Source organism: Suricata suricatta, chromosome 8 (genome assembly GCF_006229205.1).
Source record: "Suricata suricatta isolate VVHF042 chromosome 8, meerkat_22Aug2017_6uvM2_HiC, whole genome shotgun sequence".
NCBI lineage: Eukaryota > Metazoa > Chordata > Mammalia > Carnivora > Herpestidae > Suricata > Suricata suricatta.
Window position 1 is genome coordinate 127,862,700 of NC_043707.1, and position 11,825 is coordinate 127,874,524.

The window sequence follows — 11,825 nt, forward strand, 5'->3', positions numbered from 1 at the left end:
GATCCGACGGCGCGGCGGAGCTCCGCGCCGCCCCGGCCGGCGTCCTGGGGATGGGGCGGAGAGCCGGGCGCCCCGGCCCGTCCTGAAGCGCCCTCCGCCGGCTTTCTCTGCGCCCCGACTTCCCTCCGCCTAACTTTTCCCGGTCCGGGCCTCGGGGTGACAAAGATGGAGGTGCTCCTTCTGGAGGGGGCCGGGCATTGCAGTCCTGCTCCGAGGGTGTGGCGCTCCGGGCGACCGTCCTCGCCCCGCACTCCCGCGGTGCACCCAAACTATCCGCTCCCGGGCACGACCCCGGGGCTCGTCCGGCTCTCGGAAGCCCGGGGCCTCTGGCCCTCCGCCCAGCCTCCTCTCAGCTCGGGCGCTGGTCTAAGCATCCGGAGAGGGGTGTGAGCGCCCCGGGGGGAGGGGGGTGCTCTACAGCACCGGAACGCAGGGAGACTCACTTCTCAGGTTCCCTGGAAGAGCAGAGGGCAGGCCTGGCGCCCGGCTCCGCCTCGGAGGTCCAACTGATCAGTCCGCCCTGGGTGGGTGGCGGTGGGGCCCCTTCTGTTCTGTGTGCTCTCGGTGGACAGAGAAAACAGCTTTGCACCTGGCAAGTTCTAGCCCAGGACACAATCGTGGGACTTGGAGATTGCGCTTTCCTATCAGATTTGTCCATATCCATGTGTCTAACCCCAGCCTGGCCGGAAGCTCGCGAACAATGGGTGTCCTGGGATACGGAGCATCCTGGCTGGCTGGCTGCTAGTGGCCTGCTGATAACTCCAAGGTGTGCTCCGATGGCTCCAAACCCAGGCGCATCCCCACGCCTCCTAGCTCCTGCTTATGCTGTTCCCTCTGCCCAGGGTACCTTCCTCCCCCTTTCGTCTGGTAAAGGCATTCTTCAAGCACCAGATTGGAAAGACTTCCTAAGGCCCTGGAGTAGCATAAACTTCTCCCTCCTCAGGTGTCATCCTGGAGCATGGACTGTTAGTGCCCATCTCTGTCTTCCGTTAGACTGCGGGCACCTTGAGGGCAGTGATCACCTGTTGTACTTGGCTGAATTCAGCGCAGGTGAGTGTTCCCAGGAGAACAACAATAACAACCATATGGCATGTAATATGCATATTCTTTACTATGTGTATTTGTAGGTACAGTAACAATCACGATAGCTCACACATACTGAGCACCTCGGTGGGTGCCTGGTCCCCATTATAAGGTAATCCTGTAAGATAAACAGTATTGTTTCTCCCATTTTAGGAGAGAAAGAAGCAAAGCCTAGAGGGAGGTAGTGAGTGGCTCAAGAATCACACAGTAGGGGACGAGGCCAGCTACTGTCTGGTGGATGCCCACGTCGCACAGAGCCTGGCCTCACTGCCGCGTGCACACCAGGTGCTTGGGAAACCACCATCCTTCTCAATGCGGGACTTGGGTAGGGGTGGGGAGGTGATGTTTGCATTTTGAAAGAAGCCTCTCTGGGCACTGTGGGAGGCTAACTGTGTAGCCCGGAATGTCAGATCACACAGAGAGCCTGGGGTAGAAGGCCTTGACAGCTCAGCCACAACTCTCTCAAACCCAGGAGGGTTCTAGAACAATCCCAACCACCTAATCAAGGACACGGAGCTTGGTGTGAGTCACACGTGTCTGGGGAAGACTGGCTATCACAGAACGACTTCAATGTGGGCAGAGGGGTCTGGAAGGGGACTTGTCAACAGTATCAGCAGCTGCCGCTATGTGCCAGGTATCCTGCAAAGCAGTGTGCCCGCCTTATCGTATGGAACCCTTAACCGCAGTCTCAACCGTCATCCCCATTTAACGGGTAAGAAAAATCGAGGGGCGCCTGGGTGGCTCAGTTGGTTGAGCGTCCAACTTCAGCTCAGGTCATGATCTCACGGTTCGTGAGTTCGAGCCCCGTGTCAGGCTCTGTGCTGACAGCTCAGAGCCTGGAGCCTGCTTCAGATTCTGTGTCTCCCTCTCTCTCTGACCCTCCCCCACTCACACTCTGTCTCTCTCTCTCTCTCTCTCAAAAATAAATAAACATTAAAAATATAAAAAAAATTTAAGCCCCAAAAAGCTTAGTGACCTGCCCAAGGTCGCACCACTAGTGTCTTGACAAAGACGAACCTGAACCCAGACCTGACAAGTCCGAAGCCTGTGCTCCTCTGCCCGCCACACCCTGCTGGCTGTCTCAGAGCCTCTCCCCATCCGGCTGCGGTGAGGATGCTACCCCACGGGGAGCCTGGGTGACGAGGGCCCCTGCAGGAAAGGCAGAACCTGTCACGTCAGAGTCTCCGAGCTCACGGAGATGCACCTGGCTGGCAGCAGTGTGCCAGTTGCCCCGACAGGCCTGGCTGGCACAGGGCACGGGCCTGAAGCCAGAGCCTGCTGGCCCTGGGCCAGCCTCTTGGGGCCGAGTAATGTGGGGCCCAGAGTGGGGTAGAGGGCTGAAAGCCTCTCCCCCAGCTCATTAGCAAACATCTGGGCTCAAGAAAATGACCGACCTGGAATGTGACTGGGCTGTGGGGAGCTGCTCCCTCCCGCAGGGCACGGGCTCGGGCTCGGGCCAGCTGTTTCCTCTAATCCCCGTCAGCCTGGCCTCGACAGGGGCGCAAACCTCTGCACTCCCCTGGAGAGTGAAAACAAGCAAAAGGCCTTCCTTCCCAGTCCTGCCCACTCAATCAGAGGGTTGGTACTAGGGCCCGGGAGGAGCACAGTCCCTCCCTTTTCTAGGAGATAAAGACCCAGCGTGTCCACACTTCCACATTTGAGGCTGGGAGGGGCTGCTAGGGCTCATCACGGAAGCTTCTGGAATCTTCCTGCTTGGGTCTGAACCCCTGTTTCATCCCCCGAGGACTCTGGGGCTCTGTGCAAGCTGTTTCCTGCCTGGACCTCAGTTTCCTTCTCTCTGTATTCCATAGAGCTGTTGTCAGGACTTGTGAATTTATTTAATGAATATTTATCGTGTCTGCTGTGTGCCACACGGGCACAGGGGTGTCGAGGACACAGCAGCCCTTGAGGTGCCCATGTTCTGCCACAGGGTGCAGAGACAAGGAAGCAGATGAACGTGTTTCTCATAGGCAAGGAACTAGGTAAGCCGGCGGGGGGCGGAGGGGGGGCGGGGAGGGGGAACAATGGGACAGGACGGGAGAGGCCTCAGAAGATGGCTCAGAGGTGACATTTAAGGTAAGACTGTGATGAGGAGCCAGGACTCCAGGAGATCAGTGGATGCGAAGTGCTTGGCACAGTTTCTGAAAAACAGCCCGAGCTCCAGAAATTGAAGGCGGTTTTAGGGACGTTTGTCTTCGGCAGAGGGAAGGCGGGGGGCAGCGCCCCTGGACCGCACCTAGGCTCTAGCAGAAAGCTTCGCCACCTTATTCAACTAATGCACTTCCTGAGCCTCAGTTTCGTCACCTGTGAAATAGGAGTTTTTACAGTACCCAACGGCAGGCTTCCCGGGGCCCACGCACGCGATGCACAGAGCCTGGCAGGCTCTCAGGAAGCGGCGTCTGCTAGAATTGTTTGTACCCTCCTCTCCCCTGGAGGAAAGGACTCGCCTCAGTCTGCCCAGCGAGTCAGGAGCAGGTGCAGGAGCAGAATCGGGTATTCTGACTCTGAGCCCACCCCCTTGACTGTTCCTGTTGCCTCCTCCTCCTCCTCCTGTCGCTGGAGGCTCCGGAAGCCTCTGAGCCTCCTCTAGGGCTCGGAGAAAGCGGGAGGAGGAGGTGGTGATGCGCTACCAGGTCTGGTGCAGAGGTGTGTCCTTGGATGGAACCGAGAGCATGAAAGAGGGGAGGACCCTTGGCCCACAAGGAATCCAAATTTGAAATACCCTTTGTAGGCTGAGAATCAAAAAAGAGGGATCAAGGGTGAAGAATGGGGCAGATGACAGGAGAGAAGAGGGTCAGAGATGCGAACTGAATTCTGGGAATTTGGGAGTGGAAATTTCAACCCAAGTCCATCTGACCCCAGTGGTTGTCCCTTTTCCCTGCAGGGAGGCAGCACAGCATGGGGGTCATGACCGTGACCTCAGCTGTAACAGGCCAGGGACGGGGTGCCAGGGGCTGTCCCCAGCCTCCCACTTGCCTCCCATTTGTTTGCTTCCTACCCACGTCCCTCCCGCCCACCAGCCCACCTCCATGTGGCAGCACCAGAACCGGGCTATCAGGAAAGGGGCACGTGCCGGAATTCCTCACCCTGCTGCCCGTCCACGGTAAACACAGTAATTGACTGTGCCACCTGCCTATTGTTTGCTGACATTGTTTCTTCCATTTCCCAGCTCCCAGCGGCCACACATATCCACCGAGAGCTCCCCTCCCTCCTCGGGAGGTGGTCCTTCTCTGCGGATTTAATACCCTACAGAACAGCTTTTTTTCTTAAGGTTTTTGGGTTCCGATGATTTCATTGAAAAATCCCCCTTTTTTAGGAACCTGGGAATTGGGGGAGAAAAAGAAGGCACAAAAGGATACCAGCCGGGTGAGTGTCCAGTTCCTCCACTAGGGAAGTGGCCTCCAACTGTATCTACAAATAAACAGCTAAGTCTGTTCCCCTGACCCTGCCCTCCTGGCCACAGCAGGCTGGACCAGAGCGGACGGCTGACCCAGGCTGGGCCAGTCACATCCTCTCTGAGGAGTCTGAACCAAAAGGCATAGGGACCATGCTGGGCAGCTGAGTCACGGTCGAAGTGGAACTCTAGAAAATTCTGGCCACCAAAGAAGCTGAGGGCTTGGTTCTTGCCTTGTACATCCCTGATATGCACCTGTCTTTTGAGCTTCTCAAGCATCTTCCACTTGTATGCTAACTTGCAGCAGATTATTTACCTCCCCAAAAAGCCTTTTTCTTAAATGTTTATTTTGAGAGAAAGAGAGCATGAGCCAGGGAAGGGTAGTAAGAGAAGGAGACCGAGAATCCCAAGCAGGCTCCAGGCTCTGAGCTGGCAGCACAGAGCCTGACATGGGGCTCAAACCCACAAACCGTGAGATCATGTCCTGAGCTGAAGTCGAGTCAGATGCTTAACCGACTGAGCCACCAGGCGCCCCCCTCCCCCCGCCCAAATCTTGATGGAAACAACATTATTTCACTGACCACTTGTTACATGTATGGCACAGTGGCAGGTACTAGGGACAGAAGGCTGCTCTGTAAGAGACAAGGGCAGACACACAGACAAGGAGATGTAGCGGAGCAAAGTCCCGGGTGGCTGACATTGCTGAAGGAGGCAGGATTTGAACTTGGCCTTGAGATATGAGTAAGACTTGAGCAAGTCATGGAAGCAGTCCACACTAAGAAAGGAAGAGCCAGGAAAAGGGGTTTGCTTTGTCAAATACGCAGCCCTCACCGCAGCATACGATGGTAACGTAACACCTTCCAGACTGGCCTGGAGAGAACCTCAGAATCCTTAACACAGCGCCTCCAGACGGTCACCACCAAATGTATGCATTTGACCTGTGAGATGACACTTGGCTGAGCTGGTCACCCTTGGGAAAATGTGTTTCAGGAATAACTAACTAGTTTGATTGAAACAGAGATAATATACTATTATTAGTCACTTACTCAGCGAATGTGTCACCTCCATTCATGTGCTAAGGATACGGCGGGAGAACATTCTAGTGGGAGGAGACAGCCAACAAACATTATAGGTAAAGATGCAAACAGACTGTGGTAAATGCCAGGGAGAAAAATAAAGCAGAGCGGTGGGTTAGGGTGTGTGGGGGGCCTGGGTTAAGCGTCTGGCTTCCACTCAGGTCATGATCTCACAGTTTGTAAGTTCGAGCCCCGCATCAGGCTCTGTGCTGACAGCTCAGATTCTGTGTATGTGTTTCTCTCTCTGTCCCTACCACACTCACTCTCTGTCTCTGAAAAAAATGAATAAACTTTAAAAAAATAAAATAAAAAATATAAAAATAAAAGAAAGACCCAAATGAGGGCAGGGGTATGTGTGTGCCTGTGTGGCTCTGCCAGTTAAGTGTCTGACTTTGGCTCAGGTCATGATCTCAGGGTTCATAAGTTCAAGCCCCACTTCAGGCTCTCTGCCTGCTTAGGATCCGCTGTCTCCTGCTCTCTCTGCCCTGTCTCTGTCCGCTCGTGCGTGCACACATTCTCTCTCTCTTTCTCTTTCTCTGTGTCAAAAATAAATAGTTTAGAAAAAAAAAATAGGGGCACCTGAATGGGGGCATCCGGGTGGCTCAGTCGGTTAAGTGTCCAACCCTTGATTTCGGCTCAGGTCATGATCTCAAGGTTTGTGGGAGCGAGTCCCACGTCAGGCTCTTTGCTTACAGCATGGAGCCTGCTTGGGATTCTCTCTCTGCCCCTCCCCCACTTGCACACACACACTTTCTCTCTCTCTTTCAAAATTAATAAACATTGAAAAAAAAATACCGAAAGACCTGGGTGGTCAGGGAAGATGTCACTGAGCACGAGACATCGAATAAAGACTAGGAGATGAGGGTGTGAGCTTTGTGGGTGCCTGGAAGAGTGGTCAGAGACCATGCGCAGAGGACAGCAAGTACAAAGGCCCTGAGGTAGGAACGTGCCAGTGTGTTCAGGCACAGCAAGGCCAGGATGACTGGGGCACAGGAGCGAGGGAGAGGCGGTCAGACAGGTACCGGGAGGGCCAGTAGAGTCTTGGAGTCCACTGTATTGACTTTGGCTTTCTCTCCAAATGGGATGAAAGCCATTGGAAGGTTTTGAGCAGACGACTGACATAACCCAATTTATGTTTTAACACTGGCTGCCATGTGGAGAATAGATTAAGGGGGGGGGGGGATAATAATATTGTCCAACATTGCTATACAAGAGGCGCTGTTCCAAAGCTTTTCTTCTATTAATGAATTCATATATTGGTGGATTAATTCTCATAATAACCTTTTGAGGCTATTATCATCATCCCCATTTACAGATGAGAGAAAGTGAGGCATGGACAGAGTTCAGTAACTTCCAAAGCCCCAGAGCAAAGGGTCAGAAATTGTAATTCAAATCCTGGAAGTATGGCTCCAGAGCTCCTGCCTTTAACTTACTCTGTGGAAGGGACAGCGGGCATAGAGTAGGAGGCAGAGATAGGAGTTGGTTGCTGGAGGGGCCTTGAATGCTAGGCTAAGAAATTTGGACTAATATTCTGTGCATTAGTGGCGAGCCACTGGAAATTCCTGAACCGAAATAATGTGCCTAAAACGCTGTTAAAAATGGTGGAGGTGGGGCACCTGGGTGGCTCAGTCAGTTAAGCGTCCAGCTTCGGCTCAGGTCATGATCTCATGGTTCGTGGGTTCGAGCCCCACATCGGGCTCTGTGCTGACAGCTCAGAGCCTGGAGCCTGCTTCAGATTCTGTGTCTCCGTCTCTCTCTGACCCTCCCCTGCTCACTCTGTCTCTGTTCTCAAAAATAAATTAAAAAACATAAAACAAAATTTAAAAAATGGTAGAGGGTGGGGGGCTGGTGCCTGACTGTCAGTTGTAGAGCACAAAACTCTTGATTTGGGGGTTGGAAGTTTAAGCCCCATGCTGGATGTAGAAGTCACTTAAAAAAAAAAAATCTTTAAGCATGTTAAAAGAAAAAAAAAAAAACAGGGGCACTTGGGCGGCTCAGTCAGTTGAACCTCTGATTCTTGATTTCAGTTCAGGTCATGATCCCAGGGTCACGGGATCAAGGCCCATGTTGGGCTCTGTGCTGAGTGTGGAGTCTGCTTAAGATTCTCTCTCTCTCTCTCTCTCTCTCTCTCTCTCTCTCTCTCTCTCTCTCTCTCCCAATTAAAAAAAATGTCTTAACTGGGGTAAGGGGGTGAGGCTGGAGGCGGAGAGGCCACTAAAAGTCTGACAGAGATTCTGATGAGGTAAAAGAAATCCCCAAGACCCCTCTGCCTGGGCTGAGCAAAGCCCTACAGATCAGGTTCAGGCCAAAAAGAAGCGTAAGGCTCGTTTCCGGGGCCGAGGGAGAGGAGTCGAGGAACCCGAGGGACGTGGCTACTGATGGACATGTTCTAACGCTCACCTCCTCCGGCTTGAGCTCCTGGTCTTCAAGAAAGGGATCTAAGTGGATCGAGGAGGGCTCTGTAATTACCTTGCACTCCTTGACAGCAGGACTTTTCCTGGTAAAACAAGAACTGGAGTTTATCCATGAAGTCCAACATAGAACAGGAACAGTCTGGAACAGTGGTGGGCCTTTTCTTTATTTCCGTGGTCAAGAGTCTGTCGTGTGACATCACAGTTGATATCCCTCCATTTTAAGTGGGAAGATGAGGGGCACCTGGGGGGCTGAGTCGGTTAAGCGTCGGACTCTTGGTTTCGGCTCAGGTCATGATCTCACGGTTTGTGAGTTCGAGCCCCACATTGGGCTCTGGGTGGGATTCTCTCTCTCTCTGCCCCTCCCCAACTTGCACTGTCTCTGTCTCAAAATAAACTTAAAAAAAATGGGAAGATGATTTCATTTGATCATAATTTGGTACACAGTTGATTATATCATATAATCATATCTAGCTGGCTGTTTCACCTTTCTCCAAAATAACAGGGTGGATGCCCCCCCCCATCTGCACAGTGTGGCAGGAAGGGGTCATTCAACCATCTTACAACGAGGCCCAGAGAGATCGAGGGACTTTTTCATTAAAGTCTGACCCAGGGAAGCAGCTCAGAAGAGAACAGAGGATGCCCTATAGTAAGAATCTGGCGGGGCGGGGCGGGGCGGGGGGGCGGGGGCCTGGGTGGCTCAGTTGGTTAAGCGTCCGACTTCAGCTCAGGTCATGATCTCACAGTTCGTGGGTTCAAGCCCCACGTCGGGCTCTGTGCTGACAGCTCAGAGCCTGGAGCCTGCTTCGGATTCTGTGACTCCTTCTCTCTCTGACCCTGCCCTGCTCACGCTGTCTCTCTCTCTCTCTCTCTCTCTCAAATATAAATTAAAACATTAAAAAAAAAAGGATTTGGGGAAACCTTTCTTGCAATGGAAAGTCACTGGCCCATACAAATGATCAGGCAGGGCCACCTACTTAAAAAGCAAGTTAATTTAGGAACTTTGAAAACATACGAAACAGTAAATTCAACTACCTAACTGAAAACCAGTAAGGATAAAATTGTTACATAAATGTTACATAAGAAAAATGCCCACACAGCCCTTTCAGTCTGACTCTCAAAGAATCACTGCGTATTTCCACCCATCTATACACAGATATACGCAGAGGCCAAGAGGATCTCATTGATAATAAATACTGCTCTTTAGAAATTAAATCCCCAGGGGCACCTTGGTGGCTCAGTCAGTTAAGCGTCCAACGTGACTCAAGTCATGATCTCATGGTTTCTGGGTTTGAGCCCTGCATTGCACTCTGTGCTGACAGCTCAGAGCCTGGAGCCTGCTTCAGATTCTGTGTCTCCTTCACCCTCTCTCTCTGCCCCTTCCCTGCTTGTGATCTGTCTCTCTTTCTCTCTCTCTCTCAAAAATAAACATTAAGAAAAATAAAAAATAATTTAAAAAGAAATTAAATCCTTAAAGCCAGGTTTCTCACTGTTAGATGAGGGAGTTACAAAATGGGATGGAGGAAGGCCAGACAAGACCCTAGCTTTTGGACTTGTTATTAGTATGAACTCAAGGTCATGTACATGCACGCACGCACACCCCTATTTCCTAGCTCCACTGAAAGGCCCAGGAACGTTGACACGCAGAGAGCAATGCGCACAGATCCTGGTTCCTGACTACTACTCTCCCCGAAAAAGAACCAGAGCTCCTTGGAGAAATGGCCAGATTCGGAGGCTGGGGTAGAGAAAATACTGGAATCGTCTAGACTATCTTGTCCTTAAAGAACTGAGTGGGTGTGTCAAAAGAAAAGAGACATCAGCTTGGAGAGCTCCAAATAGACAAATCTGGACAATCTGAGTAATAAATATTGACAATCGTGGATTATAATCAATTTAATAAAATGAGAATTCATGAGTCCATAAGGACAGAAATAAATGAACAAATAAATTGGGGGGAAAGGGAAAGTTCTTCCTCACAGTGACATCAAGTCATAAGGAATAATGAATTCTGAAAATCACCAATGGATGCTAAAATCCAATGATGGCTTGATAAAGAACAGGATATTTACAGTCTCAAAAATTTCTCTCCACAATTAACTACAAAGAAAAATAATAAATATATATATTTATACACACACACACACACACACACACACACACACACACACACAACACTTACACCATGTACCCAAAAGTTCACTGGTAAGACCCACGGCCCTTACGGGCCTCCAATATCCTGCCCTGAAGCGGATACACGGTGTCTGCTGAAACTGCCACACCTGAGTCTTGTCATGAGGAAACACCAGACAAACCCAAACTCATTCTACAAAATAACTGGCTGCTACTCTTCAAATATGTCAAGAGCAAGAAGAAAGGCTGATGCACAGGTCCGAATTAAAGAAAGACACCTTACGAACTAAATATAGTACATGATCCTGGACTGGGCAAAAAGCAAGATAGGGTACTATTTTGACAATTTACAAAATCGGAACACATACTGTGGATTTGATGATACCATTGCATCAGTATTAACTTCCTGATTTACTTATTTATTGTTTTTAAAGATTTTACTTTAAAATCATCTCTATACCCAACATGGGGCTCAAATTTATGACCCCAAGACCAAGAGTCCCATGCTTTACCCACTGGGCCAGGATGGCGCTTCATTAATTCCTTGATTTAGACCGCCGTACTATGGTTATCTAAGAAAGTCCTTAATCCTAGAAAACAAACACTGAAATACTTTTGTGTAAATGGACATGATGTCTCCATCTTACTCTCATATGGCTAAAAAATTCTATACACAGACACACAGAGTAACACAGTAAATGAAGGAAAATGTGAACAATTGATGAACATGGGTAAAGGCACAAAGAAGTCCCTTATTGTCACACCCTTCTGTACACATAGAATGATATAAAATCAAGTTACAAAAATATTTAGCCTCTTAAAATATAGAGGTAGTAAGTATCACCAGTATATACATTATAAAAAGGGTTTCATTTTCTACCAGGTGATGGATACATTTTACTGCTTGTAAATTTGTTTAAAAAGAAAAAAAAACAACCCTGGGGCAGCTGGATGGCTCAGTCAGTTAAGCAGCTAACTCTTGATTTCTTTTTTACTTTTTAAATGTATTTATTTTTGAGAGAGCGGGAGGGAGACACAGAATCCGAAGCAGGCTCTAGGCTCTCCAGCACAGAGCACAATGCAGGTTCAAACTCGTGAACCGTGAGATCATGACCTGAGCAGAAGTCGGAGGCCTCACCACCTGAACCCCCAGGCACCCCCTCAAACTCTTTGATTTGGGTTCAGGTCATGATCTCACGGGTTGTGAGTCTGAGCCCTGCACTGGGCTCCACACTGACGGTGTGGAGCCTGCTTGGGATTCTCTTTCCCATTCTCTCTGCCCTCTCCCGACCCTCTAAGTAAAGGGGAAAAAAAAAAAAAAGACACTGACAGAAAAGTGCTTAGTTTTAAAGATACACAGGTCAATCAAATGTCATGATGCTTTATTACATATGCAAGGATTTAGCAAAAGTCATCAGTAACACTGGCCCGAAACTGATTGACCATTGTGTTTCTGTTTAATAAACACAGGAATTGTTTTTTAAACAAATTTAGCGATTTAAACAAATGAAACGGATTGATTTCAACTAGTTCAAGATTTAAACACTGTAACCCCCTTTGAATGACCCTTCCTGTTTTAAACAGTGTTTAACTGAGTGGGTAAGAGCTGGCATCAGACATCACTCCGTAGCTGGCTGTCCTTGGGCAAGTTAAATTCTCCTTCTAGAATCTGTTCCTTCATCGATCAATGATAATAGTACTTCTCTCATAGAGAGTAATCAAAAATTAAGC

The 11,825-nt window shown here is 49.9% G+C and overlaps 2 protein-coding genes across 2 annotated transcripts in view; one reads left to right on the plus strand and one right to left on the minus strand.

Annotated features, from left to right (window-relative positions):
• The window catches only part of LOC115298533 (neuroblastoma suppressor of tumorigenicity 1), an 11,672-nt gene extending 11,016 nt beyond the window's left edge, over positions 1 to 656 (minus strand). Inside the window, exon 1 of the mRNA XM_029947453.1 lies at positions 444 to 656. The gene's annotated coding sequence lies outside the window, so the exon portion shown is untranslated. The remainder of the gene's footprint in view (positions 1 to 443) is intronic.
• LOC115297765 overlaps positions 1 to 9,881 on the plus strand; it is a 13,262-nt gene extending 3,381 nt beyond the window's left edge. The window contains exons 3-8 of the mRNA XM_029945891.1: positions 767 to 843; positions 944 to 1,050; positions 3,014 to 3,065; positions 4,400 to 4,449; positions 8,470 to 8,613; positions 9,578 to 9,881. Of these exons, the coding sequence (XP_029801751.1) occupies positions 767 to 843; positions 944 to 1,050; positions 3,014 to 3,065; positions 4,400 to 4,449; positions 8,470 to 8,613; positions 9,578 to 9,708 (561 nt within the window). The 3' untranslated portion in view covers positions 9,709 to 9,881. The remainder of the gene's footprint in view (positions 1 to 766; positions 844 to 943; positions 1,051 to 3,013; positions 3,066 to 4,399; positions 4,450 to 8,469; positions 8,614 to 9,577) is intronic.
• The last annotated feature ends 1,944 nt before the right edge of the window (positions 9,882 to 11,825 follow it).